Below are 17,162 nucleotides of genomic sequence, written 5' to 3' on the forward strand. Positions count from 1 at the left end.
CAGCAGCGCGGCTTGGATGAGCTTGCACTCTCGCAAGCAAGCGGAGTGTATGAGCTCGGTCTAAGAGGTAGAATGGGTATTACTTCTCTGTTATTTTGTGCATTATAGTTATCAAACATCATCTCCTTTTTGTTTTTTCTATATTTTGCAAATTAGGAAACAAAGTGTAATCTTAGCTAACCCCGAGTGCCCTTATGATGTACTTTGCTTGCCAGTGGCCCTATTGATGTACCAGGCATGTCATTGCATACATGCTCTTTTTCTAGTGGATAATCGGGCGAACACAACAATGGCTCCCTCCAGTTCCATTTACATCAGCCATGGGGCAAGGGAGGTCATGTGATCACAGCTGGAGCAGTTACATGCCTGCAAAATTTGGAGGTCGGGCAAGGAAAAGGTTAAGTATACTTTTTATTACATGATTTGTAGTCATTTTTACTATTCATGCCAGAGGAATTAATCATAAATAGTACATAACCAGTATTTTGTTTTATATCTCAACTGACATCCATTTAATTAGGAAATACCATTGTACTCACTAAATTATAACATTTTAATAACTTACGGATTTATTCTGATGAAGCCTTTCTACTATTGGAATTGGTGAATTTGAGCAGACCCTGATACAATCTAAAAAAAAATTAAGCTAATAAATTCACATTCACATAATACTTATAAAATACACTCCACCATAGATTAACATTAATATGTTTTTAGTATCATTATCTGATAAACAAGGTCTCAACAAATCTGTGGCATTTCCTGATTTCACATGATTTCCTTGAGCATAGTAGTATACAAATCTAATACATATCAGTGGAAACATTAATATATTTCCGTCAATACTATATATACTCATATAAATTTTACAGATACATCTTGAGTGCTTTGGGATATTGTGGATATCTCAACACTTGGTGGCTTGGTTAGATATAATAGAATCCACAAACTTTTCCTCATTGAACCTAAGGAGATCCAAAATACTGACATTGCCACATACTTTGTGCTAGTATATCTGAGAAACAGTTGTTGCTACTCTACCCAAACTTCTCCCTTGTAAGAACTGATTTACTACTATACAAGGATATGACAAACATTTACCTAATACACCCTTTCTACTGTCTCAATCTACTGCATTCAATCTGAACCCCTTCAGTGTACATCTGCGTCGCCCCAAAGGAGGACACCTGATGGGGCTCCCCAAGAGCTGCTCCCCCATGCACAGGACCAGCGTGCTGAGGGTTAACATTTGCTTGTACTTTGTGGAATGTCAACCCCACCCACTGGAATATTAATGAGCCAAGAGGACAAAGAACTTTGTATTCACAGCTGCATCCGATCTGAACCCTTCAGTGTACATCTGCATCGCTCCAAAAGCGGACAGCCTTTGGCGCAGTCGAAGGGCAGCCAAAGGGTGTGAGCCATTTGCTGCCGTTCGCTGATGTTTGGCGATGTTAACGTTTCTCTAATGTAACCCTGTACAGCTCAAACCTGTTATAGCGTGATCAGCTACAACGCGGATTCACTTATAACGCGGCCTGAGGGTGGCTCCCGTTTTTAATAAGCTACGCTGCATTTTTTTATACAAATATTCAATACTTTATTGCTAACGGACACACACACACACGGAGACACACACATGGAGACACACACGTTAAGTTTTTGGCAACTATGGTTTTCATTGAAATTACAAGAGACCTGCTATAGATGTTATATTGTATGTGCAGTGCCTGTAACTCCTGCCTCATCATAAGCAGTATCAATAACCCCACTTGTCTTTGGTTTGTTTTGGGAATCTCACCTCATGAGAGCCTTGGGTGTCAAGGCATTGGCGTATTCCATCCTGTGTGTCAGCTGGAAACATACACATCTGAGGCAAATGAAGGTGAAGGGAGAATTGAATTCACCTTTCACCTACTTCCATGGATGAAGAGGATAGCACTCCTCTCCCAGTTCCATCAACGCATTATATATACATACAAGCAGAGACCCTCTTTGCATTGCACTGATAGGGCTGCCTGAGTGCTGATTCACCCACCCACACCGTACACGTGTCCAAATGAAGTAAATATTGTAATTTGCATAGAGGCTGCACATTCAGAACAGACACATACGTCCACTAACTCTATAATATTGTAGCACAGATTGCACATGGATTGTAAAGTAAAAGAGAACACATTTATTTAGCTCATGGTCCACATGGAGAGTGCACAGATTGCACCTAGAGAGAGAGCAATCACTGCACAGGCACAGATTGCATCCAGAGAGAGACTGCACAGGCACAGATTGCACCTAGAGAGGGAGAATAATCACTGCACGCACAGGCACAGATTGCACCTAGAGAGGGAGACTGCACAGGTACAGATTGCACCTAAAGAGGGAGAGTAATCACTGCACGCACAGGCATAGATTGCACTTAGAGAGAGAGCACTGCACAGGCACAGAGCAGAGATTGCACTTGGAGAGAGAGAATTGCACAGGCACAGATTGCACCTGATGCAGATATTGCAAAGTGCTTGTTTTTTTTAAAGAGAACACGCATTTTTTAGTTTATAGTGCACATGAAGCGTCCCTGAGCCCATATTGTATAATTAATTTCTTTGCAGAACAATTCCCTCAGTGCAGCAGCTGAGACTTTGATAAATAACAAAAAGTGCAGGGTATTTTTTTTTTATGCTTCTCTTTCTGTTCTTAGAGCATACATATACTGTAACATGATCCTTTCAAAACGAGAGGCTAAGCCCTATATTTTAGAGAAACCTTCAACCCATGTCCTATTAACACACACACACACACGCCGGCGCCTCCTCCCTCCCCCCTCACATACACAGACACACTCCCCCTCCGGCAGATGCGGAACCTCTGATCGCGGTGGCCATTTTATTTTCTCCGCGATCCCCGTTAGAACGCGGTGGCAATATGTGGACCCCAAGCACCGCGTTGTAATGGGGTTCAGCTGTATTGATATAACTCTGTGCCCAGGACATACTTGAAAACGGGAGGTAACTCTCAATGTATTACTTCCTGGTAAAACATTTTTATAAATAAATAAACTGTCTCAATGTGTGTTGTAAAGACAGACTGTGTAAAAAATTTCCACATACTTTTCAAAAATATGTTCCTATTTAAAAATGTTTATTAATTTTAAAGCAAAGCCACTTCTTTCTTAAAAGAAAGAAAATGAAATCCGACTTTCTTGTAGAGAAATCAAAATAAATATTTTTCACTGGTTGAATATGCAATACATGTATGGATCATGCAACTTTTTCCAACTACATATTAAAAAAACAAACATACAACTCACACTTTTGCAGTGTAATGACATTAGGCCCCCAAATTGTTATAGTAAAAAAAGTTAGATGAATAGCTCTAGATCTATTACTGATCATTAAGTACGTTTTAATGCTAAAGTGAGTCAGTACCATTCATGTCACCCACACAACACAGCTAAATCCTAAATACAGCATGACATTAAGGAAGTTTATGAGCTAAATGAAGTGCAGTAATAATATGCATGTCCATGTTCCACTGCGGGGAAAGTATGCCAAAATGAACAGGGATTATGTCCTGAATAAGAACATTTAATATGCAGTAGTCTCGGGTGAAATGTTTGTTACTTTACCAATTACAGTACAGTACATGACATTTTGTGATAAGGACAGTAATCACTATGTACAATACTGCATCATAGCAGCAGTCATTAGTACACAAACTAGTGTACGTCACGTGATGAAATCCTATAAAATGTTCTATAAAGATTTATCTCTACTTAAGATCTGTGAAACTTACTATGATGCAATACTCAGGGTCTGCATGGATAAATATGAATCGTTTTCATGACAATGAGTTAATGACGGTTTTATATGCAAAATGCATTTAGCCAATACCCATACCCTCCTATTTACTCTTTTGTTATAACTTCATTACCAAAATATAGAGGTTATTCATTAGATTGCAATAGATACAGGGCACTATCAAAAGGAAACTCCCCTCATTGACAGCAACAGGAGTTACCATGTAGTGCCCCGATCTGCACTATCACAGATTAATACCTTTTAGAGTATATTCACGTTCTCTTTACCATAATATCTGCCACAATGGCTGTGTAACGCATTTTGGTTGCACTAAGAAACTGCTTTAAATACTGTGGCTGGCATCTGCCATAATGCATGATACTTTCTGGCTGCACCACGTAGAATGACATGGTCGCAATCAGTGACCACATGATCGTGGTTATGAGCAGTGACCACATGATAGTGATGTCAAAGTGTTCTGAATCATTTCTGCTTTCCCCAACTTTACAATGGAACCACTTCCAGTTATTGGAATCACAGCTATTTGTATAATTTACCTGAATGAGTTCATCCAGCTCCGTTGCATTCACACAAGAATGTTCTGAAACAAAATTCTGTTTTTGTATTATGATGGTGGTTCTCTGCGAACTTTCGTGTGGTTGCTCCAGTGCTTTGAATACCGTGGCTCCGATGATTAAATAGAGAACTACCACCAGAAAAACCGTTGATACAGTTTTCCATTTCATTACACTCAGTGTTAGGTCCCTTGCTTCACGGGTGGAAAGCCCAGCGGGCTTTGTAGAAAACGATAGCCTTGGCTTGGAGTTCTGAGTAGCTGATTTAGGATCCAATAAGTCAGGTGCCGCCACTAGGAGAAGAAATCCAAAATAACTTGTTTAATAGTTTAGTCCATAATATCAGATGTATTTGTTACATTTCCACCAAAGATCATCGAGAGCTCTAGCAAGCCCCTTCATGTACAAATCAATGATGAGAGACAGTACTTCAACAACAGTTGTCATGCAAGTTTTAGTTAATGTAGATGATTGATCTCTCTCATTTTATGAAACTGATAAACAAAAACAGTCTAAATAACTTTAAAGACAAAATACCTGGTCATCGATATACTTGGAATAATGATTGCCTTTGTTTTATCTTCTTTGGTGGAATGAAGCACCACGTGTGTATTTCAAACATCTAAATACATCACTGAATAATGTATCTATTTACTTATTTTCTAAGTGCATTACAGTTGTTGGCAAAAGTAATTAACATTTCTGACTGGCTAATAAATTGACGGTTCAAATGTGAAAGTTTTTTTCCACTTGCATACAGTGTATAGTACTATGAAACAAGTCTACATTTACTCACATGTTGGTTGCAACATGTGACTTTAAATCAGTAATTCCCCCCACCTCTCATTTTTCTTATATCTTTTCTGAATCATTGGGCCCTTGAATTAAGGACAACGCCTTGAATGTGAAGTGTCTCCTAGGATTACAATAAATCACTGGCAGTGATCTGTTTAAGAAATGAAATCCACTTGATTGACACAAATTTTTATTTATTTATTTTTTCCAAAAACATGATGTCATATTTTTAAGGATGGGCATTTTCACTTGTGTTTTGGTTCTGGTTGTGCCAAAACTCAAGTTGTTTGGCTTTGGTTTTTGATTTTTATCAAATGATGGGAAAAAATCTAAATAAGCCAGAAAATGCTAAAATAGCATAATAAAGCATGCGAAATATATGAGAAAGTTTAAAATCATTATTAAAAAAAATATTGGAATAAAATAATATATGTAACTGAAACATTTAAAATAAATGAAAAATATATTGTGAGAAACACCTAGAGATGGGCACTTAGCATGGTGTTCTGGTTTTGGGGTTAGTTTGAATCTAAATTATTTTGGGGTTTTGGTTCTAAAACTCTTAAGGCTTTTGACTATGGAATGTACGGTTGTGGTAGGTTCTGACTTCCTACACCCGGTTTTGGTCTCATCTCTATTTTTTCCCCCAATATATTATATACTGTACGTTCTCTTACCACATTTGCAATCTAATATATGGCAGTGGTTTTATTTCTTCTACCTACTCCCTTTGTTTGCTATCACTATGAGCTCCAAAGATGTTACATACCTTCAGTGGTGCACCACAAGAGGCCACTCGTCTACTGCAGGGGGCCAGTGCAGGAAAGGCTGTGGCTGTTGAAGAACTCCATCTGAAGTAAAGCTGACAATCATCGCTTTCCTTCCCAGAGTTGTGAGCTGCAAGGCATTGGGGGGTTTGACTTCAGGAAGCCTTGACTGACAGCTTTGTTTCTGATTTTGCTTTCAGCAGCCACAGTCTTATCAGCACTGCTCATCTTCCCCAATTATTGGTTCCAGATGAGTGGATTTTTCAAACACTATGTGCTGAACAGGAGTTTGCGCAGGCAAACCCCTCCTCTATTCTCCCCCCTTTTATTTATTGCTGTCTATAGAAGGACAAGGTTGGCAAAATTGATTGGTAAACTTACAAGATTCCAAATTTGAAAAGGAACAAAACCATTTTTTTTTAGCATTATTATATTTGTTTAAAGAATGTCATTTTACATTATTAAGTTATCTCTAAAATGTTTTTTTTTTGCAAACCAACAGAGATTGAACCTTTGAATTCCAGGTTCAATAAACAAACCTTGGCTTCCAGGGATATTAATGCTAATATACGAGTCAAGTAGAACATCGCTCATTTAGTGATGGCTCCCTCGTGTATTTAGTCTCATGCAATGAAGATGCTTGAAGGGATATTTATTTTCCTAAAATGTTGGAATGAAAAGATAAAGGGACATATTTACTAAGCAGTGATTTGCCCTAATATATGGCATCCTTCCTAGTAAATGTTGCCCAAAATGTCCTATGAACCACAGGGTTTACTCTTGTTAAACCAAAGCAGAGTTTCGGGATAAGATAAATATGTGAGGCTGACCTGAGGATGAGAGGAAAACTCTCGAAAGCTTGTCTTATGATATCAATTGTCAGTCCAAATAAAAAAGGTATCACCTAATACTGAAGTACTCATTTATTCTGCACAATCACAACTGGACTAACACGGCTATGTCCGTTTAACTCATGAATATTTTCTGCGAGTAAGAAAAATAAGATTTTTTTCCACTTAAAGTAAATATATATTTCTTTACTTGTAATCATAAGACATCCATTTAAACACATATAGGACACCATTTTATATACCATGTTGTCATTTTGATTGACCAAAGTACCAGCACTTTTTAAATACATTAAAAAGTGAAATGTTGAGAAAATAATTCTCTAAGCCAGAGAGAACACCGTTTAAAGACAGAAACAATCAAGAGATTATCCACATATCTCACATCAATCCTGTATTTCAATTTGCAGCCTTTAGGTTGCTGAATGTTGCAGTCACATGTACAGATGTAGCAGACGTTATTGTGCACGGTAACACGGAATAACACATGAACAACGCGTTAAGGAGACAAGGCTTTTTATGGCTACGCACATTAACAGTATTAAATATTGCGTTACCATTAATGCCAAGCCTCACGTTATCACGTTAACATCTATTACGTAACAGTTATATGGCCAAATGGAATTAATGACATTGGTATAATTAGTAAGTTAAAACTAGCGCATTGATCAGACAAGTGTAAGTATTTTTAAATACATTTTTTCGCAGTGTACCCTAGAAATTATTTCAAAATTTCTAATCTGAAGTTGAGGATACATTTGACTGCTCTTGTCTCTGCCTGATCTAGTAACTAAATGATGCTCAGCATAGATAACGTTTGCATAACTATACATATCGCTACCATTAGTTGAATTTGGAACTAAGTGGCACCTTTAACAAAGCACTGCACACCTGTTAACTCTTCTCATGTGGTCCCTGGAAGCTTGCAGCTAGGATATAAGTTAGCATCTCCAAGTACCCTTTTTTTCCTCAACAAGTTCTTGTTTTTCTTTTGACAAATTGGATTTTTCTTTTGGTTAACATGGTGCTTCCCCCGTGCGATCTGTCAATTAGCTTGTAGATAAAACATTTAGTCAGTATGAATGTGTTTCGTGGTGTGAACGCTTTTTATTTCCAGGAGACACCACTGGAGTTCATTTATCCTGTGCTTTCTCTACACGCTTATCTAAAATTGAGACACATTTATGAAAGAGATGCAATTATATTGTTTAATGTACATCTCTTCTCCTTTCTCACCCACAAGACATAGATTCAGCTTCTATTTAAAGTCAGCACGTCCAGTGTAGTAAAATTATAGCAAAGAAGGGGAAATTCTACACTTGGCTTAATATGCATCACCATGACAATGAAATGTCTGTACTTAACCCATACTGTGACCCAACTGTGACCCTGCTTGCACTGTTAGTTCATTCCTTCATTGTACGCTTCTTTAAGTAATAGCATAAGAATCTGTCTTCTCAGTACACAGATCCAATGGTGAGTTCCCCCGGAGCCTGATTGGTATAATACACTGAACTGTCAACTATGGCACACCTGCTGCTGGCCAAATGAGAGCCATAACGAAACATTCAAGTAGCCAAATACATTTTGAAATATGTTTAACAGCTGCACGTAGGAAACCAATAAAATGTCCTGTTTAATGTACTACATAGGATTTGTCATGCATTTCTTATTCATTGACGGAATTTTACAATGGCATTTTACTTACAGTACGTGTCACAGTACATAGATCTAGATGCAGATTCTGGGAAATATTGTTGTTGCATAGTTTAATTAATTCAGAGCACCTATCTATCCTTTCTAAATGTTAATGTGAAATATTATTTCCTGTTACTGCTTGATGGCACAGCTAACTACAGAGGTATATTACATGCACACTTATAATACAGTCAAATAAGAAACTGATTGTACTGTACAAGTGTAAAAACCTTGATATACTGTAGTTGTGAAGAGGCATTAGCCAAAATACCATTGACAATAAATAATAATATGTTGTAGTAAATGATGAAACATCACGTCAGCACACAGAGTTTGTTGTTGGTATTGAAAACAACAATTATTATATTTTTGTTTTACGTTTAAGGAAGGTTCCCAGACAAACTTCGCGAGCCTCTGGGGTCATTCAAAAGTTTGAGTCGAACTTCAGAATGAATTTTCGAATCCAAGCAAAATTCAACCAAAAACCAAGAGGCTTATCCCCAGATTTGTCTTTCTTTTTTTGGGGGGTGGGGCTTTGTTTATTTTATACAAGAAAACAGGCAAACTTTTGAGTTTGCAAATTAAACAATCTACAACCTTTTGCAAAAAGTTCAAAAAATTTGGACCAAATATATATTTTAAATTCTGCTAATTTTGAAGGTTTTTTTTAAAGCCTTTTTTTACAGACCCCAAATAAAAAATAATCGCGTTTTGGCAACACCAAAACACAATTTTTTTTTAGAACCAAAACACTAGTAGAAGTGCCAACCGTTACTTACATTACCATGGGCAAACTATGCTACAGACGCTTGTACAGTAGTTGAATATTTTTTCACTAAATCCCAGAAAAATGTAATATTTTCTATTTATTACTATTTCAATTTTCCCAAATAGACTCCAGACAATATAAACCTCATGGACATTATTTGAGTATACCCTGCCTTTACTGCTGCAACAGTACTATAGACATAGTGTACAAGCACTGTTACCAGCAAATATTATACATCATACAAATACATTCCTTCCTTTCATGGACTCAACTATCTTTATTTCTTTATTTATTTCTTTATTTACATTTAATGCACTCATTCCCAGACAGTCTCAAACAATGGAGAATATTCTGTTTTGGGAATCCCAAGTGTCAAAAGGGTAGTCCCTTCTTATTCAATTAGCAATAATAAAGATAGGCGGGGGGGGGGGGGGGGAGAGGACAAAATGATTGATCCTCAGTAGATTCACCACCAATCATGTATTATTCAGAGAGAACTGAACAACATCATTGAATTGCTGCTTAACTGCATGGTAGAGAAAGGGTTAAACAATGTTAGCTGTACAGTACTCAGGGTCTCTAAATAAAAATGTGAAATAAGATGTTCTTTACAATTTCACCCCAATTTATGACTTCAACCTTCTCCATACTGTCTTCTGCATGGGCCGGATTTGAAACCATCATAGGTTAATAAATTAAAATGGGCAGATAGCATAGGAATATGATATCTACACACACAGTCATTTACAAGAACGAATGGCACATTAATGCAGAATCATACAGTACAGTTACACCAACAATCATATTAAATCGCAAACTAGAAATGAACGATTTCATTTCTCAATAATTGACCCCCAACCCCCTGTCCTGTTCACACTGAGTACTCAGTCACGACATGCAGAAGAGAATAACCCCGATATGCTTGTGATGTAACAGGCTGCAGAATCTTTACTCACTTCTTATTCACACGCTCCGTGCAGGCTGTTGGCTGGACGGCAAGGCATTGTTTGATTGTGTGTTGCTATTGCATTCAGAAATAAATGGGTGTAAAAAAAAAAAAACAATTAAAAAAGAAAGAAAAGGCAATGGAAGGAATCCAAGGGGTCCTGATCCCTTGTGAAAGAAAAGAAGGAGAGAGGAAGAGATGACAGAAAGGAGGAGGGGGGAGAGCCAGAGGTGGAAAGAGATAAGCCAGGTACTGGAGAGACAGAGGAGGGGGGGGGGAGAGATGTGAAATAGAGAGAAATAAAAATAGAGAGAGAGAGAAAGGGTGTGGAACAGAATGAAAGAAGGAACGGGGTTTAGATGAAGGGAGAGAAGATGAGGAGGATGGGTAGAGGAGAGAAGGGCAGAATATGCTGTTAAGCAAAAAAGAATGAGGAGAGAAGCAAAAGGCAAAAGAATGGGAGAAAGAGGAAGACAAAAAAAAAAGCTTTTGGCAAGGAGAGAAAGGAAGGGAGGAAGAAACGAGACAGGCACCAGCAGGTACAGGGATAGGCTGCCTGGAAAGGGAGGTGTAGTGATGAGAGAGAGAGAGAGCGCGAGAGAGAGACAGAGAGAGAGAGAGAGAGAGAGAGAGAGAGAGAGAGGGAGAGAGGGAGAGAGAGACTGCAATGGGTTGCAGCTGTTTGAGTGATAGTGGAAGCAGGATGTCAGGCAGCACTGTGTGCATGTGCACAGCTCTTCTTCCCTGTCTCTGACTGACTGTACCAGCCCCTTCACGATCAAGAGCAGTTACACTCCCAGCCTATCTCCCTATATCTATGGAATACTTACCAGTGCCACACTGCAGGATACTTTCTACACTTGGAACAGGGCTGCAGTGGCATGATGATGGAATGTGTGATTAGGTGCTACTTCACCATGGGGAGTCATTTATTAAGCATTAAGGAGGAACTTAGAAGTTAGCCTCTTTGGTGCTGGAAGGACCTGCAAGGCATTTGATAGAGATGACAAAACACACGATTCTTCTCTTCGTTAAATTTACAGTTTGCCAAAAAACTGTCTCCATGCAGAACATTCGTATAATACTAAATTGTTTATATATATATATATATATATATACACACACACACACACACACACACCATATACATTTTAAGTTATGTGGGTGAAAAAGGCAACAAAAAACCTTCACCGTTAGCATATAGCCATTAAAGCACTTGTGAGCACATTCACATAACTTAGACAGGTCTGCAACCCTGCCTTTCACCATTATCACCTCGCATACAATGCTCCCACTGCAGCAAGGGATTCTGGGAAATGAGCTCCATGTGTATGGATATTCCGGGCAAAAGGTGACACATTGTGTGCTCATTTGCATGTTATTTCCCAGAATCCCTTGCTGCAGTGGGAGCATCGTATGCTAGGTGATAATGGTTTAAAGGCAGGGTTGCAGACCTGTCTAGGCCTCGGGCATGGTCAGTGCGTAAGGCCGTGCTGAGGCGCGCTTGTACTTACCTGTGAGCCCCTACAGCCGCAATGAGAGCGGCTTTAGTAGGGGCGCGCCTACGCTTCCTGAAGCGCGCGTAAGCTTAGGTCTTAGGGAATTTTTAAAAAATCAAGCGCTTGCCGGAGCGCAGGGCTGGTCACGTGAGCGGTTCGCCCAATGAGGGCAAACCAGCTCCATGACATCACTGGCCCGCCCGCCGACACGCCCCCGGACGGCGCACTGTCTAAGACCAGGGAAAGCACCGGCTTTCCCTCAGCCTCAGCGCGCCTCCACCAGCAAGCAAGAACCCTGGACGAGGCCTTAGATATGTGAGTGCGCTCACAAGTGATATTCTTTTTTTGGCTATATATATATATATATATATATATATATATATATATATATATATATATATATACTGTATATATATATATATATATATATATATATATATATATATATATATATATATACTCTCTCTCTATTGTGCGTGAGTGTTCTTGGCACTTCGCTGCAGTGTGGTGTTTATAAGTTGAGTACAGCTGGGGAACTTAATCATGTCACATGCTTTTTAAAGAATATGTGGTCTTTCCAGCTGCTTTCCTGGTACATACAGTGTGTGACAAGAAAATTGATTTAATTGTATGCAGACTCCTGCAGATCATTTATTACACTGTTGTACTATTCAAAAGTACTGCCCATACTATTTCTATTAAAATGTATTCATATTACTTTAATGTCCATGTAAATGTAATGTATCTGTTGACTGTTTGCATTGCAGGGTTCTCCCCACTTATACACAGTGTTGTAAATACTGTCATTGTTGTATTATGCACTTGTACCCGTTTTCATGTTTTGCTGCCCAGCAGAGGTACTGTACCTGCTGGTGCTGTGAATTTAAAAAGCACTGAGAGTAATGGGTCACTAAGGAAACACAGTCTACATAAAACAGGCATTGATTCTACCTATGGGCTGGGGAGAACTGGAGGCGAGATGTGGTTGTTGATGTGAATGCCAATGCTTAACAGTGGGATCATAAATAAAACTTTGTATCTAGGAAATTAGTTTCATGTTAAGCGCTAAGTAATTTTCTTTTTAAAGTAAGTAAGCAAACAATTTGTGTCTAATTCTTTTTTAAAAGTTTATATTTTTATTATAGATGACCAAGTATTGGAGATAAGGAAAAAGCAGAGGTATTAAACACGTGTTTTGCCGCTGTGTTTATCAGGGAAGAATCAATTGCAATAGTAGTGCTGCAGGAGGAAGCCACAACCTCTATAATAACAAACAATTGGTTAACTGAAGAAGAAGTGCATAGGCAGCTTGATAAAATTAAAATAAATAAGGCACCTGGCCCCTATGACATACATCCAAGAGATCTTAAGGAGTTAAGTTCAGTAATAGCCAAATCGTTACATTTAATATTCAAGGACTCCATTTCCATAGGCTCAGTACCACAAGATTGGTGTAAAGCAGACGTGGTGTCTATATTTAAAAAAGGAGCTAGATCACAACCTGGGAATTACAGATCTGTAAGCCTGTCATCATTAGTGGTAAAAACTTGAAGCTTTAGTATGGGATAAAATTCAGGAATACCTAATGAAATTAAAATTATCCCCATGTGGAAGGTCCCATTCTGTAGGACCGAAACGTTGGGTTTCTGGATGTTTGTTTGCTTTCACTAATACACTTTGATTTTCAACATTGAGTGCTGTCTCTTGTTTACCAATCCTTGGAACGATAACGTATAACCACATTCTCTATATGGGACGTGCACCTGTGGCTTACCAGCACCTATTGGAGTGCCAACTGCCTTATCTGACTATATATATATATATATATATATAAATAATCAAAAAATAAATAGATGATACCGTTCTGTGGCTAACGAAATGCTGTATATACTGTGGGCTCTCCATTCATTTTTATTCACACTGATACACATACACACTCTTTCTTCACTTGCTTTCAATTAACCTTTTGACACCTCTAGCCATAAAACACATCCACACCGGGGGAAGGAACAGCACAGATAACATTCCAAGAGACACTGTTTTTAAGTATACTGTACCTTTTGCTTCATTCATTGTAACATCGCCGGAAGAAGAGATCAGTGTATCTCGAAAGCTCGCACAAATAAAAGCATTTCGTTAGCCACAGAACGGTATCATCTATTTATTTTTTGATTATTGAAGCTCGGCTAACACGGTACTGATACCTCTACATGTATATATATATATATATATATATATATATATATATATATATATATATATATATATATATATATATATATTAGTGAAAGCACTGTATGCCTGTCTGCATCTTCCTGTGTCCCTACGGACAATCTGATTGCACCTATGGCCTGTCACTCCGCCTCAGGCCATGCCCGCCCCCTGCGGTCCGCCCCCGCACAACTCTCATTGGTCTGCGGCCAACACCACTGCCACACTGTCCCACCCCTCACTGACCTACACCACTGACACACTCTCCCACCACTCACTCACTGAGCTTTGGGAACGCTTGCCAGCACCTAACCCTCACTGCTCTGAGAGATTTGCACCTAACCCTCACTGCTCTCAACCCAGAAAACCCTGACCGCCTGCTACCACGACAGAACTGCACAATCAGGTACACAGTCTTATTGCTTTCAGCACTGCAACATTCCACACCCTCACACAACACCACGCACACCGCACGCTTACACCGCCTCTTACGGCCTACACTGCCAACACACCTCCCCTTCACCTCACCGCACTGTCTCATCCTCACCCCCCCCCCCCGAGGCAGCAGCGCTGTGTGATCCTCACATCACCAACGGACACCGCACGTGGCCGCAGCTCCTCCGGAGATCACACCACACAGAACCAACATTCCCCGTGTCTCCCTGTTTCCCGCGCTTTCACCCCCCCCCCGTCGCCGCTACAGTCAGCGGGGGAGCGGGACATCCCCCACGGCTCTCAAGCACGCGCCGCGCGCCCCCGCGCTCTCCTCCTCTCCCCGTGTCAGCTCCCCCCGGTGCTCCGCTCAGCTCTCCCCCCCGGAGCTCCGCTCAGCTCTCCCCCTCGGTACTCCACTCACCTCCCCCCGGTGCTCCGCTCACCTCCCCTCTTGTGCTCCCCTCATCTCCCCCCCGGTGCTCCACTCACCTCCCCCCCCCCGGTGCTCCGACAGGCAGTGTACACGCGGCGCCTAAGATGGCGGCGCCCGGAAGGACCCCCTTCCTCCCTCGCGGAGTAAGATGGCGGTGGACGGAAGGAGAGGTGACGTGTGTGTGTGTCACTGTGTGTGTGTGTGTGTGACACTGTGTGTGGGTGGGGGACACTGTGTGTGTGTGACACTGTGTGTGTGTGTGTGTGTGTGGGACACTGTTTGTGTGTGTTACACTGTGTGTGTGTTACACTGTGTGTGTGTGTGTGTGTGTGTGTTACACTGTGTGTGTGTGTCACTGTGTGTGTGTCAGACACTCTAGGGTGGGGACCGGAGCTATGTATGGGGGGGGAGCAGGAGCGGAGAGAGAGATGGGATCAGAGAAACATACAGGGGGAGTGGAGAGGAGGGACACGGAAATTGTAAGCAACCAACCCCCCCTCCTGTCCACTGTCCCCCCCTCCTGTCCACTGTCCCCCCCTCCTGTCCACTGTCCCCCCCTCCTGTCCACTGTCCCCCCCCATCCTGTCCACTGTCCCCCCCTCCTGTCCACTGTCCCCCCCTCCTGTCCACTGTCCCCCCCTCCTGTCCACTGTCCCCCCTCCTGTCCACTGTCCCCCCCCCTCCTGTCCACTGTCCCCCCCTCCCGTCCACTGTCCCCCCTCCTCCTGTCCACTGTCCCTCCCCCCCTCCCCTCCTCCTGTCCACTGTCCATCCCCCCATCCCCTCCTCCTGTCCACTGTCCCTCCCCTCCTCCTGTCCACTGTCCCTCCCCCCTCCTCCCCTCCCCTCTTCCTGTCCACTGTCCCTCCCCCCTCCCCTCCCCTCCTCCCGTCCACAGTCCCTCCCCCCCCCCTCTCCTGGGCAAAGCCGGGTCTCTCAGATAGTATATATATACAAGAATGATAAATGATACCGTTCTGTGGCTAACAAAATGCTTTTATTTGTGCGAGCTTCCGGTGTATCAGTGTATCCCGAAAGCTCGCACAAATAAAAGCATTTCGTTAGCCACAGAACGGTATCATCTATTCATTCTTGATTATAATAGCTCAGCTAACACAGTACAGATACCTCTACATCTATTTATATATATATTTAAAAGAAAAAAAGAAGCGCAAGCTCCATAGCGTAATACTGTATAGGTTCATTTTAATGTTACAAAAAATAAAAAAGGCTCTCTTGGACATACTGTACACTCACAAGAGGACTTGAGTAAAACAGAGTTTGTGAGATAAATCTCAGTTGTAATGACGTCACCATAAAGATAAACAACAGTCCCAGTCCCTGGTCGAACAAGGATCCCCATCAGATATGTGTTAAATCTGGAAGAGGTTCACACACTGCCAAAGTCCTGTTCAAAAGGGATTACATTAGAAGCTCAACCGCAGGGAGCCTCAGTGCAGTCTCATTGGACTCTGCCACACCACACGCTACCTGTGCCGGGTTGGAGGGGGTGCCCTGCCTCCTACTGCAGAGAGAGTTTCCTGGAATCGCCAGGTTGCTGCAGTTGTTAGGTGTGCGCAGATCTCCTTGTGGGTTTGCGAGTGGACCGTGATGACGTCAGTACGTGAAACGTAATGTCATGACACGTTTCGTCACGTGCTAGGACTTCATCAGAGTGTACCCAATCAGGAGCAAGACCGCACTTAAATAGCTGATATTGCTAGGCAACCAGTAAAAATTACCAGTGAAATCAATAATTATACTCAGCATACATCGCATGCACCTAATCCTAGCATTACAACAGTGTCAGTAAAAACAAAAAACAAAACTGTGCGCTACTACCTAACTACCTATAAAGTTTAAATGTATAAATATATACAGTGCAGTGACTATACCATCAATTTAGTGATAAAAAATTTATAAAAAATTAAACCACAACTCCCACAGGGAGATAATTATACATTAAATAATAAGTGCCACATAACCGTGTTGGGGATAATGGCGTCTGCAGCTGTAAACGCAGGGGTGGCTCAGCACCCCACACACACTAAGAGAATGGAAACAAAAGAAAACAGCGCACAACGCCAAATAGTGAAGCAAATTCAACAATATATTATAGAATTAAAAAGGGGGTAATATATCTGCGTACATATCGGCCAGGAAGCAGGAGCAATTTCACCGAGCCCCAGTACCAGCTGCTGAACCTGGCTGCATGAAGGGAAATCCCCTTGGGAGTGAAAGACTGAATTAACTGAGCTGCATCAGCAGAGGGAAGCAAGCACCCGATTCTACAGTTAACAGCTGCCGAGTGGTAAACAGTGTGATACACACTACATGCCTTTTACCAACTTTTTTCATGTACGCAGATATATTACCCCCTTTTTAATTCTAT

General features: G+C 41.0%; 1 protein-coding gene across 1 annotated transcript in view; it reads right to left on the reverse strand.

Annotated features, from left to right (window-relative positions):
- KCNK2 (potassium two pore domain channel subfamily K member 2) overlaps positions 1-10,996 on the reverse strand; it is a 118,389-nt gene extending 107,393 nt beyond the window's left edge. The window contains exons 1-2 of the mRNA XM_075595622.1: positions 10,203-10,996; positions 4,352-4,662 (exon numbers count right to left, since the gene is read on the reverse strand). Of these exons, the coding sequence (XP_075451737.1) occupies positions 4,352-4,662; position 10,203 (312 nt within the window). The 5' untranslated portion in view covers positions 10,204-10,996. The remainder of the gene's footprint in view (positions 1-4,351; positions 4,663-10,202) is intronic.
- Positions 10,997-17,162: the final 6,166 nt, after the last annotated feature.

Source organism: Ascaphus truei, chromosome 4 (genome assembly GCF_040206685.1).
Source record: "Ascaphus truei isolate aAscTru1 chromosome 4, aAscTru1.hap1, whole genome shotgun sequence".
Classification (NCBI taxonomy): domain Eukaryota; kingdom Metazoa; phylum Chordata; class Amphibia; order Anura; family Ascaphidae; genus Ascaphus; species Ascaphus truei.